At 44.7% G+C, this 18,434-nt stretch overlaps 1 protein-coding gene across 1 annotated transcript in view; it reads left to right on the plus strand.

Annotated features, from left to right (window-relative positions):
• IL17RD (interleukin 17 receptor D) overlaps window positions 1-15,790 on the plus strand; it is a 68,027-nt gene extending 52,237 nt beyond the window's left edge. Inside the window, exons 8-13 of the mRNA XM_061128325.1 lie at window positions 395-460; window positions 1,014-1,068; window positions 1,567-1,677; window positions 2,496-2,680; window positions 8,009-8,948; window positions 9,684-15,790. Of these exons, the coding sequence (XP_060984308.1) occupies window positions 395-460; window positions 1,014-1,068; window positions 1,567-1,677; window positions 2,496-2,680; window positions 8,009-8,948; window positions 9,684-9,796 (1,470 nt within the window). The 3' untranslated portion in view covers window positions 9,797-15,790. The remainder of the gene's footprint in view (window positions 1-394; window positions 461-1,013; window positions 1,069-1,566; window positions 1,678-2,495; window positions 2,681-8,008; window positions 8,949-9,683) is intronic.
• Window positions 15,791-18,434: the final 2,644 nt, after the last annotated feature.

Here is an 18,434-nt window from a genome sequence, read left to right on the forward strand (position 1 = left end):
TTGGTTTTCCTGCCCGCTCTCACCTCTGTCATTGACCTTCTATTATGGCAAATAAAATATGCACAAACAGGGGAGGGTAATTTTTTTCCCCGTTCTTTTATTAAGTAAAAGGTATTCTAACTAGCTTCTTTGTCTTCAGATAAAAAAACTGCTGCTCGGAGCACCACCAGCCCAGCATAGACTATGAAGGGGGTCACAGGCTCTCCTGGGCTTTTTAGCAGAGTGAAGTTCAGATAACCTGGCAGATAAGCACAGTTGCTTTCTAATTGTCATCTTCTGAAACCATAATTGAAACTGGTGGGAAGTCTCCTTCATTCAGTTCCAGAACAAAAGAGGGGTCCTGGTGACCTTTATCTGAGAAGAAAGTTTTAAAGTGTTATTTGTTTCTTTGCAGGAGCAAAATACAGAGATAACCAGCTGCCTTCTTCAAAATGTGTCTCCTGGAGATTATATAATTGAGGTATACACAACTCAAGAAAGCCCTATTATTTTTATTAAAAAAATTTTTTTTTTTTGGCTGTACCATATACCTGCAGGATCTTAGTTCCCCAACCAGGGACCGAACCCAGAGCCTTGCCAGTTAAAGCGCCGAGTCCTAATCACTGGACCACCAGGGAACTGCTGTTTTTTTAAAAAGTTTTATTGAAGTAGAGTTGATTCACAATGTTGTGTTAATTTCTGCTGTATAGCAAAGTGATTCAGTTATACATGCACACATATATATATATTTTCTATTTCATGTTCTTTTCCATTATGATTTGTCACAGGATATTGGATATAGTTCCCTGTGCTATACAGTAGGGCCTTACTATTTATCTATCTTCTCTATACTCATTTGCTTGGAAAAGCAGAGATGTATCTGACTGTTACTATCTAATCTCGGTTTGAAAATGATCACAGGCAGCAGCAGCTCTGCCCTCCACTTGCCCCACTGACCACAGATGGAAAAATGAATGGAATCTGTTGAGATGCTATCACTTAAAAAAAATAATACAGTATCCTCTGCTTTGCAGCTGGTCGATGACAGTAATACGACAAGAAAAGTGATGCATTATGCCTTAAAACCAGGTGAGATTTTGTGTGTGTGTTTGAAATGTTGCCTCTGAACTACAGAGTGGACCAAGATATTTGATACTTTCCGTACTTCATGGTTTAGGAAAAGAAAACACTTGAGCTCCTCACTCTTACATGATGCTCCATCAAATCTGACTTTCCTTCCACCCTAATGTTGATGCCTGGAAGATCAAAGCCAGTGTGTTACATGTGTCACTGGGACTAAATAAGTAGTCAATTGTCCTCAGAAGCAAAGTGGTGGGATGGGAGGTTTCCTTGGGCATATTCTCACTCAAAGGTATTCAGTGGTCTCAGCAGATTCTAGCTGTTGAATTGTATGCTACAGTCTTTTAAAGTGAATCCTTTTATAATCACCAAATCATTACTAGAGAAAGGTGGTCAGGGAGTCTTGGAACCTGTTGTGCGGCTTATTTTTAAAAAGAAAAAAAAATGTTTCTCTTTCAACCTGTTACACTGCTGACATCTAAAAGCCTTCCCTTTGAAACTTCCCAGTGCATTCCCCGTGGGCTGGGCCCATCAGAGCCGTGGCCATCACTGTGCCATTGGTCGTCATATCTGCATTCGCCACGCTCTTCACAGTGATGTGCCGCAAGAAGCAACAAGGTATTTGTGTGGTGTGTCCCCCCCCCCCAATCCAAGTTGGCAGGACTGGGGCCAACAGAGGGCGACTGGGAGCACTTGGTCCCTCCAGGCAGTGACTGGAAAGCCACACAACTGTAGTCAGTTCCCTGACTGCTGTAGTTCCCAGAATTAAAATACTTGACTCTTCACCTCAGGAGCCACTAAAAGGATGGGTGTACTTCCCTTCTCAAACTCAGGATGATGAATTCAATAGCATATAGGAAGTCCAAAGGTGTGGGTAAGGGAAGAGGTAGGGCTTTATCACTTATAAAAGTCCGATGACAGGAGGGAAGCTTGTGGGAAACTTGGAAGTGCATCTTAGTCTGAGTGGTGGTTACACAGGTATAAACTCAGATAAAAATTTCCTGAGATGTACTCTTAAGATTTACGCACTTTACCTTTGTAGGTTGTGCAAAAAAGCTCCCCCAAACCTCAATGAAAGTTTTAAAGGACGTCAGCTCTGCTGAAGCTTCATTGGTCAGGTAGCTGCCCTCAGCTGCAAGAGCTGGTTCTAGATACCGCTGACCAGAGTGGAGGGTGAGGGTGGGTGGGTGGCCCTGGCAGTCTTTTTGGCTTAACCATGGTCAGTTTCTGGTGAAGAACAAATTTTGGCCATTTTTGGCTCCACTGGAGAAATCAGCTGTCCCATTCCCAGAGGTGACCCAAGGGGCTGGTAGAGTTAGAGAGCTGGGAGTACACCAGGTGACATGATGACTGAAGACGGCATCACGTCTCGAGCCGTGGGGAACAAGTCAGAGCGTTGTTCATGGGCACCAACCCTATCTTCTTGTCCACTTTAGAAAATATCTATTCACACTTAGATGAAGAGAGTTCAGAGTCCTCCACGTACACCACAGCACTCCCCAGGGAGAGGCTCCGGCCTCGGCCCAAGGTCTTCCTCTGCTATTCCAGCAAAGATGGCCAGAATCACATGAACGTTGTCCAGTGCTTTGCCTACTTCCTCCAGGACTTCTGTGGCTGTGAGGTGAGGAATGTAAAGTCTCTTCTTTTATCCTGGGTGGGATGTGTGCTAATAAACTCTTAGCTTCCAACTAGGGGTTAGCCCTGGCACTCTTCTTTGAGCCTGTCATAGCCATCATTGAAACGAAATGTTTGCCGACACTTCGTTCTAACCCCGACACTCCTGCTCAAAAGCCTTGAGTGGCACCCACCTGGCAGGAAGTTTTTTATGCTTTAAAGAGACTTGTTGAGTGTATGGATGGTGGAGGAGATGGCAGTGTGCAGTGGGGGTGGTGGGAGGAGGTCATCATGGCATTGGAGGGTCAAAGAGAAAATGGTAAGTAAACAAGTGGGTTTAGACAATTCTTTGGGGGAGCTTTGCTTAACAACATGTTAAATGCTCATATGGTCTACTCTGGTTTCTTGCCTATTCTTTTGAGTTAAGCTATTAACATGTAACTTTTTTATAATGTCATAGTGTTCATTTTAGAGTGAAGTTTGAAGCTCTCATGGAAAACACACTCTGTTTCTTACAGATGCAAGAACTGTACAATGATTCTGTTTTTTGTTGTTTAGTTGCTAAGTTGTGTCCAACTCTGTGACCCCATAGACTGCCAGGCTCCTCTGTCCATGGGATTTCCCAGGCAAGAATATCAGAGTGTGTTGTCATTTCCTTCTCCAGGGGATCTTCCTGATCTAGGGATCGAACCCGCGAATCTGTGTTTCTACCATTGCAAGCAGATTCTCTTACTGTGGAGGCACCCTTGGAAGTTATCTGTACTTTGAGATGGAGGGCTCAATGAGTTTCTTAGACTCTCTCCATGTGGTGAGGCTGCCCCCTAGTGTCAATAAAGCATATTTACAAGGCTGGCAGGGTTTCCTAACTTATGAAGGTTCTAGAGGTGGGCTGATCAGCCTGAAAGACCAGCAAGTGGCACAGTCTTCAAATACAGACAACCCATTGTTTGCTCTACTTTGTGAGTGACTAGCCTGGGGAAAGGTGGGCTCAGTTCAGTTCAGTTGCTCAGTCACGTCCGACTCTTTGCGACCCCATGAATTGCAGCACACCAGGCCTCCCTGTCCATCACCAACTCCCAAAGTTTACTCAAACTCATGTCCATCAAGTCAGTGATGCCATCCAGCCATCTCATCCTCTGTCGTCCCCTTCTCCTCCTGCCCCCAATCCCTCCCAGCATCAGGGTCTTTTCCAATGAGTCAACTCTTCGCATGACATGGCCAAAGTATTGGAGTTTCAGCTTCAACATCAGTCCTTCCAATGAACACCCAGGACTGATTTCCTTTAGGATGGACTTGTTGGACCTCCTTGAAGTCCAAGGGACTCTCAAGAGTCTTCTCCAATACCACAGTTCAAAAGCATCAATTTTTCGGCGCTCAGCTTTCCTCACAGTCCAACTCTCACATCCATACATGACCACTGGAAAAACCATAGCCTTGACTAGACGGACCTTTGTTGGCAAAGTAATGTCTCTGCTTTTTAATATGCTATCTAGGTTGGTCATAACTTTCCTTCCAAGGAGTAAGCGTCTTTTAATTTCATGGCTGTAATCACCATCTGCAGTGATCTTGGAGCCCAAAAAATAAAGTCTGACACTGTTTCCACTGTTTCACCATCTATTTCCCATGAAGTGATGGGACCAGATGCCATGATCTTAGTTTTCTGAATGTTGAGCTTTAAGCCAACTTTTTCACTCTCCTCTTTCACTTTCGTCAAGAGGCTTTTTAGTTCCTCTTCACTTTCTGCCATAAGGGTGGTGTCATCTGCATATCTGAGGTTACTGATATTTTCCCCAGCAATCTTGATTCCAGCTTGTGCTTCTTCCAGCCCAGCATTTCTCATGATGTACTCTGCATATAAGTTAAACAAGCAGGGTGACAATATACAGCCTTGACATACTCTTTTTTCCTATTGGGAACCAGTTGTTGTTCCATGTCCAGTTCTAACTGTTGCTTCCTGACCTGCATATAGGTTTCTCAAGAGGCAGGTCAGGTGGTCTGGTATTCCCATCTCTTTTAGAATTTTCCACAGTTTATTGTGATCCACACAGTCAAAGGCTTTGGCATAGTCAATAAAGCAGAAATAGATGTTTTTCCTGGAACTCTCTTGCTTTTTTGATGATCCAGCGGATGTTGGCAATTTGATCTGTGCTTCCCTCTGCCTTTTCTAAATCCAGCTTGAACATCTGGAAGTTCACGGTTCACGTATTGCTGAAGACTGGCTTGAAGAATTTTGAGCATTACTTTCCTAGCGTGTGAGATGAATGCAATTGTGCGGTAGTTTGAGCATTCTTTGGCATTGCCTTTCTTTGAGACTGGAATGAAAACTGACCTTTTCCAGTCCTGTGGCCACTGCTGAGTTTTCCAAATTTGCTGGCATGTTGAGTGCAGCACTTTCACAGCATCATCTTTCAGGATTTGAAATAGCTCAACTGGAATTCCATCACCTCCACTAGCTTTGTTTGTAGTGATGCTTTCTAAGGCCCACTTGACTTCATATTCTAGGATGTCTGGCTCTAGGTGAGTGATCACACCATCGTGATTATCTGGGTCGTGAAGATCTTTCTTGTACAGTTCTTCTGCGTATTCTTGCCACCTCTTCTTAATATCTTCTGCTTCTGTTAGGTCCATACCATTTCTGTCCTTTATCGAACCCATCTTTGCATGGAATGTTCCCTTGGTATCTCTAATTTTCTTGAAGAGATCTCTAGTCTTTCCCATTCTGTTGCTTTCCTCTATTTCTTTGCATTGATCGCTGAGGAGGGCTTTCTTATCTCTCCTTGCTATTCTTTGGAACTCTGCATTCAAATGGGAATATCTTTCCTTTTCTCCTTTGCTTTTTGCTTCTCTTCTTTTCACAGCTATTTGTAAGGCCTCCTCAGACAACCATTTTGCCTTTTTGCATTTCTTTTCCATGGGGATGGTCTTGATCCCTGTCTCCTATACAATGTCATGAACCTCCATCCATAGTTCATCAGGCACTCTGTCTATCAGATCTAGTCCCTTAAATCTATTTCTCACTTCCTCTGTATAGTCATAAGGGATTTGATTTAGGTCATACCTGAATGGTCTAGTGGGTTTCCCTCCTTTCTCAATTTAAGCCTGAATTTGGCAATAAGGAGTTCATGATCTGAGCCACAGTCAGCTCCCGGTCTTGTTTTTGCTGACTGTATAGAGCTTCTCCATCTTTGGCTGCAAAGAATATAATCAATCTGATTTTGGTGTTGACCATCTGGTGATGTCCATCTGTAGAGTCTTCTCTTGTGTTGTTGGAAGAGGGTGTTTGCTATGACCAGTGCATTCTCTTGGCAAAACTCTATTAGCCTTTGTCCTGCTTCATTCCGTACTCCAAGGCCATATTTGCCTATTATTCCAGGTGTTTCTTGACGTCCTACTTTTGCATTCAAGTCCCCTATAATGAGAAGGACATCTTTATTGGGTGTTAGTTCTAAAAGGTCTTGTAGGTCTTCACAGAACCGTTCAACTTCAGCTTCTTCGGCATTACTGGCTGGGGCACAGACTTGGATTACCATGATATTGAATGGGTTGCCTTGGAAACGAACAGAGATCATTCTGTCATTTTTCAGATTGCATCCAAGTACTGCATTTTGGACTCTTTTTAGGGCATCCCTGCTGGCTCAGAGGGTAAAGTGTCTGCCTACAATGCGGGAGACCTGGGTTTGATCCCTGGGATGGGAAGATCCCCTGGAGAAGGAAATGGCAACCCACTCCAGTACATTTGCCTGGAAAATCCCATGGAAGGAGAAGCCTGGTAGGCTACAGTCCACAGGGTTGCAAAGAGTGGGACACAACTGAGCAACTTCAAAGGTGGGCTATAGTGTAACCTAAGTATGGGTGTAATAGAAAATTTGGAAACTGGAAAAGAATGACAAAGTTCAAAATGAATGATAATCTTAACTTGGAGAAGGGGAACCACAGTTAAAGTTGTTGTATTTCCTCCTAGTCTTTTTCTGCATAGATGAACTCATAAATACAGTTTTGCATTTTGGATGGATTGGAGTTATTTTTTTCTTTCTCTTTACTCAGTGACTTTTTATATTATTAGTAGTTCTATGTAAACTGAAGTTTTAAGTAGACACTTGGTTCATATTAATGATTCACCATAATTGAGTTGTTTCAAATTGTTAAACATCTTTGGTTCTGGCTTGCCTCATTTCTGTTGATTTTCCAAAGAGAGATACCTGGAAATGGAATTGCTGGGTCAGGCAGGAACATTTTTTTAAGTGGTTGGTCAGTTAGCTTTCAGAATGTATAATGTTAGCGAGAATTAAGGAAAGTGTAAGACAATTCAGGATTATTTTCAGCAAGTAGGTAGATGTTGGGGAGTTTCTTCCTTTTGGTAATACCTTAGAGCAAAAAAGGAAGTCAAAGTCATTTCAGAACCCTTTCGCCCATAAGAGACTGTGGCTGCCACATTTAGGCATAGGCATTGGGAATTAATTTCTGAACTACAAAATGAAATTGCCAAAAGAATTTGCAGCAGAATCAGGTGAAGATGGTCTGAGAAAGTGAAACCCTCTGAGGGGCACACACGTCCTGTGGTCTTACTTTGTCAGTGATCCACTCCCAGCTCCCTCCCAGACCTCCCCTTGGGTTAAAGGCCTGGTAGGGATGTGGTCCTATCAACTGCTGAGAAGTCGTGGTGAGAGATGGCAGTCTCTACAAGTGAGTGAACCAGAGTGGCGGTGTTATTGCAGATCATCACCCTTCTCTCCATGCACCAGTCACCTAGTAAACAGCAGGCTGACCTCAGGGCTGTGAGAGTGGCAGGGAAGCCCTCTTTGTCACTCACACTATTTGTTGTTGAGTCAGCTGGCAGCATGAGTGGGCGACTCTGGCATCCAGACCTGAACTCCATTTCCCAGCCCACTTTGAGATCCCTCACCCACACCCTTCTATTACCACCTTCCAGTTCTCTCTTCAGGATCTGCCCCCATCCAGGCGGCCTCACTCATCAGATAGATCCTCCCTCATTTCCTCTGTTTTCCATGGTCACCATCACACTCTTAGGTTTACTGAAGGCCTCACATGTGATGTGTGACTTAAGCAGGTTGTCAGATACTCTGTACTTCTGTCTTCACTTGTAGGGTGGGAGTGGTAATGATCCCACAGTATGCTAAAATGAGAACATGATGCAGAGGGCCTGGTGCTTGGTGGTTGGTCACCCATGGAATGTTAGCTGTTCCTTGGAGCTGGGTGGCCTGGAGCCTGCACATAGCAGAGATTTGGGGCAGATGATGAGCCCTTCTTGTAACATTGCCCATCTTGTCACTCGCCAAGCTGTACAGGTGAGTGAGGTTACCTGGTCTTTTTCCAGGTGGCTCTGGACTTGTGGGAAGACTTCAGCCTCTGCAGGGAAGGGCAGAGAGAATGGGTCATCCAGAAGATCCACGAGTCCCAGTTCATCATCGTGGTGTGTTCCAAAGGCATGAAATACTTTGTGGACAAGAAGAACTACAAGCACAAAGGAGGCGGCCGAGGCTCGGGGAAAGGGGAACTCTTCCTGGTGGCGGTGTCTGCCATTGCCGAGAAGCTCCGCCAGGCCAAGCAGAGCTCATCCACGGCGCTAAGCAAGTTCATCGCCGTCTACTTCGATTATTCCTGCGAAGGAGACGTTCCCGGTGTCCTGGACCTGAGCACCAAGTACAAACTCATGGACCATCTTCCCCAGCTCTGCTCCCACCTGCACTCCCAGGACCGCAGTCCGCAAGAGCCGGGGCAGCAGCCGGGACGGGTTAGCCGAAGGAACTACTTCCGGAGCAAGTCGGGCCGCTCCCTGTATGTCGCCATTTGCAACATGCACCAGTTTATTGATGAGGAGCCTGACTGGTTTGAGAAACAGTTCGCTCCCTTCCATCCGCCTCCTCTCCGCTACCGGGAGCCAGTCTTGGAGAAGTTTGACTCAGGCTTGGTTTTAAACGAAGTCCTCTGCAAGCCAGGGCCCGAGAATGAATTCGGCCTCAAGGCCGAGTCGGCGGGCCCCGGGACACCAGCCGACCCACCCTCTGGGGGCCCACAGTTCGGGCCTGACGAAGACGTGGAGGCTGGACCCGTTGTCGTGGGTGCCAGTGCTGTCCTGCGGCCCCTGCTGCACGCGGGGAAAGCGGCTGGGCCCTCGGACATGCCGCGGGACTCGGGCATCTACGACTCATCCGTGCCCTCGTCCGAGCTGTCCCTGCCCCTGATGGAAGGGCTCTCCGCGGACCAGACGGAGACATCTTCGCTGACGGAGAGCGTGTCGTCCTCCTCAGGCCTGGGTGAGGCGCGGGGAGTGGGAAGCTGGTGGTTCGGTGGGTTGGGTTCCTAATGCGGGCCAGAGCCTTGCCCTAGGATTCCAGAATCCAGGAGAAGCTTTTTGCTAATTTTGCTGCAATTTTATTTGTCAGTTGAACCTTATGGGAAGTAACGAAACTACATTGATAGCCTCCCAGGTAGGTAATGGGATTGTTTAGGTGTGTGCGCTACAGAAATACTGATAAGAAATTATGGTGAGCTGCCCAGTACCATGTTATGTAACATACAGTATGTGCATTAGATCCCCTTTCTAAAGGCGATACTAAACACATTGGGCCCCAAGTGTGTTGGATGAGTGTCTGTGGACCTGTAGATTTGTAGAGTTCACCACTCCCCACTTTGCCAATGTCTTTAAAGCCACATGTATTGACCCAGGGATTCATGGGGCATGGTGTTCTCTCCATTCTAGCTCAACACAGGGTCTGGTAGAAGGGCCTGCTTCCCCAGGGAACCCCCCACAGGATGCCATCTGGAGCTGCTCTTACTGTGCCTATAACCCTTTGGAGTTCATGTATGCAAACCTGGCCCTTCAGCTGAGGGAACTGGAATCTGGTGGCAGGATGAGAATGCCCAGCCTTGAGCTGGTGGGGATGCCTGCCTCACTTGTGCAAAGTGCATGGTGCAAACCCAGATCCAGCCTCATTCTGGCCTGAGCACCCAGCAGTAACATGTGACTCTGCCCTCTCTTCTTTTCTTAGGTGAGGAAGACCCTCCTGCCCTTCCTTCCAAGCTCCTTGCCTCAGGGGCATGCAAAGCAGAACCTGGTTGCTGCAGCTACACTGGTGAACTCCACACGGTCGCCCCTTTGTAACAGAATGGAAGTGTCTAAGCATTGCCACTTTAGCTGCCGCCTCTCTCTGGTTCCCCAGCTCATCTCTCTGGGTATGTGGCCCACTTGGAGCTGAGGTCTCTTACAAGGATATTCAGAGCGAAATCCTGGCCAGTACTTGCTCTCCTTGCCTCTCTATTCTCTACCAAATATATTGGCAGAGTCTCCAGTTCTCTGAAACCATGTGGAACTGTGAAAGGCACGTCCATACTGTCTGACAGCAGCTTGCCATGTTAGGTCAGACTTTGGACTAGAGCCACTTTTGGGAGGTAGGGAAGAAACAGGAAAATATCTGCACTGATCATTCAGACTTAATTTATCTGTGCAAACTTTGCCAGTTAGCTATTGGCTGTTTTGATTTGAAATGCTGTGTGGAAAAAGCACTTTTGATGCCACTACAGCCCGCAGAAGTCAAGTGCCAGTCTCTCTGGAATCCATGTAGTTAAAGATAATGCCTCTTTCCATTGTTGGTACGGAATTTACAGTGCCATTTACAATGCCAGGGGTGTTTAAAAAAAAGCTCTGGAGTCAGAGGTCAAGAAGGTAACTGAATATACAGTCATTTTTCATAAAAATGAGTCTTATATATTACTGGGGGACATGTCTGTCCAAAGAGGGGTCTGCAGGGCCAGGCCGATCACCATCTAGACCATTCTTTCTGAGATGGGTTGGTCAATGTGCAGAGGGCACTGGGGCCACATCTTGATCTGAATAGGCATCACGCAGGGGCCAGGTCTGCCCACCAAGTTTCCCTGGCTTATACTTACTTTGTTGAATCTCAGATATTGGTGCCTAAATGTTTATTTTTAAGAAACTGATACCTAACTGGGCTGTATTCACCGAAGTTGTAATTTGTGCTTTGGTTGACCTCTAGTCTAAAGCTCTGAACAGAAAATTAGGGATGAGAATCCACTGACAAAACAGCAGTATGTGGAGGTGGTAGCCAGTTAATCTGCTGAACTTGTTTTACCTAATGACAAACCTCTTTTTAAGAAGGTGAAAAGGAAGGGATTGTTACAAAGATGAATGTGCTCTTCAAGTATTGTCTAGAGAAGACATGGGACCTGAAATCATTAAATTCTTGAATCTTAAAGTACTTCCCTCACAACCCCAGCCTGTGAATAAGGTTTCATTTTCTTTTTGTTTGACTTACCCAATTAAAGATTTGTCTCTTGTACTTCACTCTACCAAAAATAGGTATTGAGAGCTTAAGAGGAAAGAATTTGCTTTAAAAGGGAGAAGTATATGTTCTGTTTTTATGAGTGACTTCTGTACAGAATTTTAGTTTCCAAAGGGAAAATAGTTGTTCCTTTTCCATCTCCATGACCTTAAAGGGGAGGGAATATCTTTTTCTACCTTTTTCATAAATGCTGTTGGATTTTGGCACCAATACCAGGGACCCTGATTTTCACTCCTTCACAAAATAGGACCAATATTGAGGGGGGGACACTGAGAAGCATCCTAAGGTGGGGTGTGGGGAAGTGGGGAGGGGAGGACTTTTCCTTCGAGGCTCATGCCCAGCAGGTGGAGAAGGGAAGGCTTGCACCCTTGCTGGAAAGAAGAGGTTTGTGTGTATCTTTGATGCAAATACCACACTGCCTGCTCTAAAGGCAGCTGGCAGCTTCTTGGGAGAAGAACATGCTCGTCTGTTCTCTGGCATCGAGTTTCCTGCAGCTGCTCTGAGGGAGAGACAAGTGGGCTGCAGAACTGTCTCCCCTGTAAGACCAAGCATCTTGTTGGAGGAGGGATGTTCCATGCTGCCACTGTGGAATCCGAGATGAATGTAGAGTTTCTGCGCACCCGTGAGTGTCCTGCCATTCCATTGTCGGCATCCATTCTGTGAAGGAGATAGGTCAGTCTTATTAATGTATGAAAATGCACTTTGGAACATTTTCAGAATGATTTCTTACTGAAGTCAAGAAATGGTGCATGCCCCAGAAGTGCCATTAGGAGCTGCCTTAGAATAGATGTTCAGCTTTGTATGTGAAAGGAGGCATCTCTGAGAAACTGGCCCCAGAAACAGAGTCAAAGACTGGATAAGAAGCATCAGCTGAGCTCTGTGAGCATGGGCAGAGAGCTTGCTAAATAAACTCACTCGGAAAATGGAAAGGAAAAATTGTGCTTGGCCAAAAATCAAGTGATGCTTTAGTTTGGATTTAGGGTTTAGGTACTTATTTTGAAATACTAAAGATTGTGATGTTCAGCAAAATCAAACTTTTGTACCAAGTAATGAAAATGACAGTGTGAATGCCCAGCTCTGAATAGTTGAGAAGTCCAACTTCCTAGTGTTGTCTCATTACTTTCACTTTTTTTTTTAAAACCCTCCCCACTTCATGCTGAAAGTGGGAATGGTTACCATATGGATTAATGCAAAATGTTGTTTTCGCAGAGGTGCTTGTGACTCACGAATGGTCCTGGATGGTGGAAATCATAGGACAGAATTCAGATAAAGGTTCAAAAGTCACAGGCTTTCAGATGCTGGGGAACCAAGAATTCGAATGTGGGAATGAACTCAATGAAGGGCCTTCATCCCGAGAGTAAAAGGCTCTGTAGCTCAGTTAGGTGGTATCCTCTGTACAAGAGACCAGAGGTAGGTCCAGGCTTCCTTCAGCTAACCGGGGAGGGCAGGTAGTTGAAATGAGGGAGCTAGTTGTTTATCTTGACTCGCTGATGCCCTACATGTCTGACACATGTGACACATTAGCATTTGGCATAGTCGGCTTTTCTTAGAGCATGACCAGGTGGATGAAGGCCCAGGCAAAGGTGTGTTCTTCTCTGAGATGAGCTACAAGCAGTGGGGACTGCCTGGATGGGCCCAGCCCAGTCATACAGGGGCAGGAGTCTTTTGGAGGACAGAGGCCTGGGGCTGTGAGGCACGTTGTTCTCCAGAGAATCAGAACTCATCCAGGCCCAGGTCCCAGGATTTCAGTGGGTGACCCAGTCAGGTAATAGTATTTTGAGCCCAACATGAGAGAGGCCATAAAAGTCATGAGACAAAGAGTTTTTAGTTGACACAATTATAATTGAAGACAGTCCCAGATCAGAAGTTCAGAGGTGAGTTGTCTTTTCCTTTAAAAGAAGCAAAGGAAGAAAAAAGCTTTTTTTATTTTTTTAATTCCTGGTGAAGAAGTGACATACTGTCCTCCCTAAAGAGAGAAAGCCCTGCAGTCCGCAACCACCTCAGCACTCATGGGGCTCTCTTAAGGAGAGAGGAGTTACTCTGTCTTTATTGGAGAGAGGTGGACAATGGCAATGAGAAGCTTATGAGCCTTTTCTAGTTGATATTGTTGGGAAAGAGTCTGTTCTTACTTAACAAATGCTGTTCCTTCAGGAGGCCCCCCTGTAGCAAGTGTAGTGATAAATAAGGTGTGATGACAAACCCTTCTCAGGCTCAGAGAGACAGTGGGACCTGGTGGAGACTGTGGCCAGCAGACACCCTTGTGCTGACCTACAGGGAGCAGCCGCTCCAACCAGTTGTGACCATATAGTGTTTCCTGATTGTCCCATTTTTCAAGAGAAACTGAGAATCTGCAGTTTTACATGAAAAAAATCTGATTATTTTTCTTTAGTATGGGCACTAAAATTCTTAATTGAATTCCGGAACCCCATGGGTGGACCTGATTTGGCCCACTTGCTATCAGTTTGCCACATCTGCTTTAGAAGATTTGAAAAGAAAGGCATCCATGGTAATTACAGATGTCTGGTACCACAAGAAAATACTCTTGCTAAATGCAGCCAGAAGATAGATTGCTTTTTTTTTTTTTTTTTACCCATTGCTTCCCTAAAGAAATTTGCTATGATTGTGAATATATTTGAAATCTTTCGATTGTTTCTTCACACTTCATATATCTTAAGGAAAAGGCAAGGCAACTGTTAATTTCAAAATCAGATTTGTCATCATTTAAAAAATGTGACACTTGGAACAGTTTCATTTAAATTCCACACCTTAAAGGACCTTATTTATAGTTTTAACTCTTGGCTTAATCACTTTTTTAGATGAATTAAATCACTTAAAAAAAATAAATCACTTTTTTTAATGCTGAGCTTAGGCCAGGCCCTAATGAGGAAAGCAGACATTGTGAAGAGTATGGCAAGGAGTCCTGAGTATCCACTAGAGCCAGGCATTTGCCCTGTCTTCGGTTTTAAATAACTTGTAAATTGATCTGTTTTGGAGATGTGTGACAGAATACGGAGATACCAGTCAGGAGTCCTCATGGAGTTGGATCATCCTTGCTATATCACCTCCTTTCCAGGTTCAGGGTGAAAATAAACAGAAGGAGATCAGACTGTAAGCCAATAGCTTTCATGCCGATTGCAGAGCTTAGGGGGTGAGAGAAAGTTTGGATTATCTGGCAGGTGCCCCTCTAGTGTCAAACAGGAAGGGTTGCGCATGAATTATTTCAGACATTTGGCTGTGGATGTGATACTGGATTTTCAGCGAAGGAGCTTCTGTAACCTACCCTGCTGATCAGATAGTTCTTTGTACATCTTCCTTATAGAAATTCAAACCAGCCTTCTTTTGTTCAGCATGTAGTGGAAAAAGAACAGCTGGTCACCTTCGTGTATTTGAAAACCACAGTGAAGTCATCCCTCTAGTGTTTTTATTCCAGTGATAAATAATCCCACCCCTACTCATTCTTCACAGCTCTTGCTTGCCAGGGGCTTAATAATTTTCACTGCCCTTCTGTTTCTCAGCTTCACACTTAGTTTAGTTGCCCAAATAGAATGTGGTGCCTTATTCATATTGGTGCCCTATTCATATTGGTGCCTTATGAAAGCCAAGCTCAGGATGGGGGTTAACAGAAATTCTTACATACCCAGCTTTTTTTACTATTTAGAAATATAAAGACGCTTTTTTAAAAGTGGTATATCACCTGTGTTCATTTTGAAGGTTGCTTACTACAGTTTTTTTTTCTCAGCAGTAGTCCTCTATCATATATAGGTTTGTTATTTTTTTCCCTTGTGTATTCAAACACTTGGTGCTTATTCTTGATGTGTCTGATGTCATTCCCCAGCTGCTTCAAGATACCCTTCAAGACCAGCTCTTACTTTCTGAGTGGCAACCATCCCTCCCTCCCAATTTTGGATTCTATTTTTATATATCTGTATATGTCACCTTTAATTCATGACTCACAGTATTATTAAATGGTGCAGACTTTAACCACAGACAAGATAGCAGTTGCTAAGGGCTAATTTGCTAATAGGGCAAGTGAGGCCCTCTTGGGAATTTTGGGCAGTTGCCTTCCTTCCTGCTCTTCAACTCCTCTCCAAAATTCAGTGAGGACCACAGACTCCACAAGGAACATGTCCATATTCTAAAGGGCTGGAGCCATGGCTCCAAGTTGACCAAGCACTGTGGTTTGTACAAGCAGATGTCTGACAAAAGCAAACCATTATGACTGTGTATCTGATGTTTTTATCAAAGAAAATTTCAGTGGAGAAGATTCAAAGAAGCTATCTTCTGTTTGTATGTGACAAAGACAAAGTTGGCCGCTCCAGTCATTAGCCAAAAAATAATTACTGTTGGATGACGCTAATGTGTAAGCATGTTATTTTTAATAAGTGGTTATTTTCTGTCTCAAGAAAAAGATGTAGTGAGTCTGGAGAGAGCAAAAGCTTTTGTAAAAACCAAATGTATTCATTTAGAGAGTAGATGACTTTTATTTTCACTGTATGTTTTGTTTTTCACTGCAGAAGCTCCCTATTACTATGTTTGGGGGGAAGGCCTGTGGAACAGTGGTTATTGCCATTGTCTTTGTTTCATCTTTAAGTTTCTCCTTTGTGAGCTTTGATGGAATAGTGAGCACTGACCAGCAGACTGTAGCAGTATGCTATATTTTTACATTGAAGATGTTATTGTCTTATTTGATTTGTACATAACTCTGTAAATAGGTGATAGTAGTCCACAGGTGACATTTGCAAAATGTTGTTTTTGTACCCTAGAATCTCTGCATCAAATAAAATGTTTTGTTTTAAGATTGTGGTGGCTCATTATTTTAGGTCGTGTTTTCTGTTTCCTGAATAGCTGGGGTTCCTAGCACAATTTTCTGTGGGCCCTCGTTCTGAGAGGGAGAGAGATTACCCAGGAGGAGGAGTAGGCCAGGGTGGCTGGTCTGTTTGATACTTGCAGGAAAAAGGAACCTGCTGCCCTTGATCGTTTACTCCACCCTCCGTCGGTCAGATACCTGTTTTCTCTTCGGTGTCTGGAACAGGGGCAGGGACACTTACCTCAAGGAGAAATTTGATTCTCAGAACAATGGACTTTCTTTGAAGAAATTGGAAAAGACGTTGATGGATGCTGAAATTTGGGAGCCACAAATTTCCTGTCATTCAGAAAGAAAAGAGTGCTTGTTCATTCTTCTGACAGATGGTGTCTTATCTTCTGTGTGCCATGTGCCCTGAGTTCTATCCCTGATGTATGTCAACTTTGGGGTCTCATTTTTGAGATTCTGACACCTAGAAACAGGGTATCTTTGCCGAGGGCACAAACAAGAAGTCAGCAACAGTGGGATTCGTACATCTGATTGAATCATCCTCATTCCTAACCAATGGGCTGTACTGTCTCTCAACATAATTTCCAAGAAGAAGAAAACTTGAGTAGCAGATTACAGCGAGTTGGTTCCCTCCTCAGTCCACATATTGAGAGTACAGCTGGTTCAGAGGTTAAGCAGACGGATCTACAAGGATTCCATTGGAAGGATCTCATTAGGTGGATGCTGCAGTAAGTGAATACCTCTTTCCTGTTAGTGGTGAGAAAATCCTCTTTGGATAGCATGCTGCTAGGTCTCTTCAGTCATGTCTGACTCTGACCCCATAGACGGCAGCCCACCAGGCTCCGCCATCCCTGGGATTCTCCAGGCAAGACCACTGGAGTGGGTTACCATTTCCTTCTCCAATGCATGAAAGTGAAACGTGAAAGTGAAGTCGCTCAGTCGTTGGACAGCATGAGAAGCCCTAATTTTTACCATGGTATTAAAAAGCAAGAGTCCATTTTTATATCTGCTTTGGGTTCATACAGTTGCCAACATCTGTGGGACCTCACCACTGGTTTTATTTACTTTGTTTTAGAAATGCAAACTTCATGTAGCATAAAGACCAGCTTCCCCTTACGGGCTTTAATTAGGAGACACTTAATTTAGGTTTAGTTGAATAAGAGGCTACAGACAATAAGCAGGTGGATGAGGAAGGAGACGTAATTTATACCTTCACTATCTCAGGCATGGGTGTCCCTGGTGGCACAGTGGTAAAAAATCCACCTGCCAGTGCAGGAGGCCGGTTCGATCCCTGGGTCAGGAAGATCCCCTGGAGGAGGAAATGGCAACCCACGGCAGTATTCTTGCCTGGACAATCCCATAGACAGAGGAGCCTGGCAGGCTACAGTCCATGGGGTCGCAAAGAATCAGACACGACTGAGCATAGTGAGTCCTTAATAAAGGACTCAATAAGACGTTTCCCACCCCTACCCACTACCCTGTCTTCTCAGTTGAGAGGAACAAAATCAGAAGTGGTTCAAGAATAGTGGAGATAGAATGAAGGGCAGGACAGACAGAAACAAGGGGTAAGGCCTTTTGCAAGGAGATAAAATTTAAATGGGGTCTTTGAGATTAAGGAAAAATAATGCAAGATCACTAGACTTGGCTCCCTGGCCTCTTTCTAGAGGGTTTTTAGACCATCTTTCACATTTATAGGTAATAAAATCTTTTTACAATATTTATTTGAGAGCCTAAAATATGTATTGGAGATGCAGTAATGAATAAGATATACATGATCCCTGCCATCTCGCTTCCACCTCATTCTCAGTATGGGACTATGGGCAAACCCCCTAATTCTTCTGAGCCTCAGTTGTTTCATCTGCAAGATGGGACTGATACCCACCACACTGGGTTATTGTGAGACTTAAATGAGCCAGGGTTTATATAGCACCGGGGTTTATATAGCACTTGGCAAGTGCTAGCCGTGTGGTAAAGAGCGGTTTTTATTCTGTGGAAGAGCAGGTTTTGGACTACTTGTAGGCCCTATGGACATGGGTAGAAGAGAGTTCCCTGCTGATAGGAGCCTCAGCCCAGGAGCTCGGGCACAGCACCTTTGTTAGGTGCTACGCTAAATCATCTCTTTCCCTAAGAGAAGAGGGTGGGTCTACATGTGACTGTTGTGGAAGGAAGGCATGGGGCTTGTGGAGGGGGAGGTGCTCCTCACAAAATTAAGCTAAGGCAGGATTCTTAAAAGTTGACTGTACATAGCCTGTAACAGTTGACTGGGTTCTCAGATCTGCCTATGTCCCATTTACCAGGCTCATTTTCCCCTGATCATCTTTCAGCTCTGATAGAGGTACAGACATTTTTCTGAAGTTGTTGCTTTAAGGTCCCTGTGCTGGACTACCACACTTTGCTCTGGCTGTGATCAAAGGCAGTGATTGTTTCTCTAACCGACGACGACCAACTCGTGGTTGGGGGATTTCCCAAGTTTTAGAAGCTGGAGGGGATGCAGAGACCGAGTGATGGTCCTCAGGTTGAGGACCGCTCTTCCTGATGTTGCTGGTCAGAACATTCCAGGGAGCAGGCCAGGTGGCAGCTCCCAGACAAAGCATGGACATTTCCCACCAGCTGGGCAAGGCCAGGCC

The sequence above is a fragment of the Dama dama genome, chromosome 24 (assembly GCF_033118175.1).
Source record: "Dama dama isolate Ldn47 chromosome 24, ASM3311817v1, whole genome shotgun sequence".
NCBI lineage: Eukaryota > Metazoa > Chordata > Mammalia > Artiodactyla > Cervidae > Dama > Dama dama.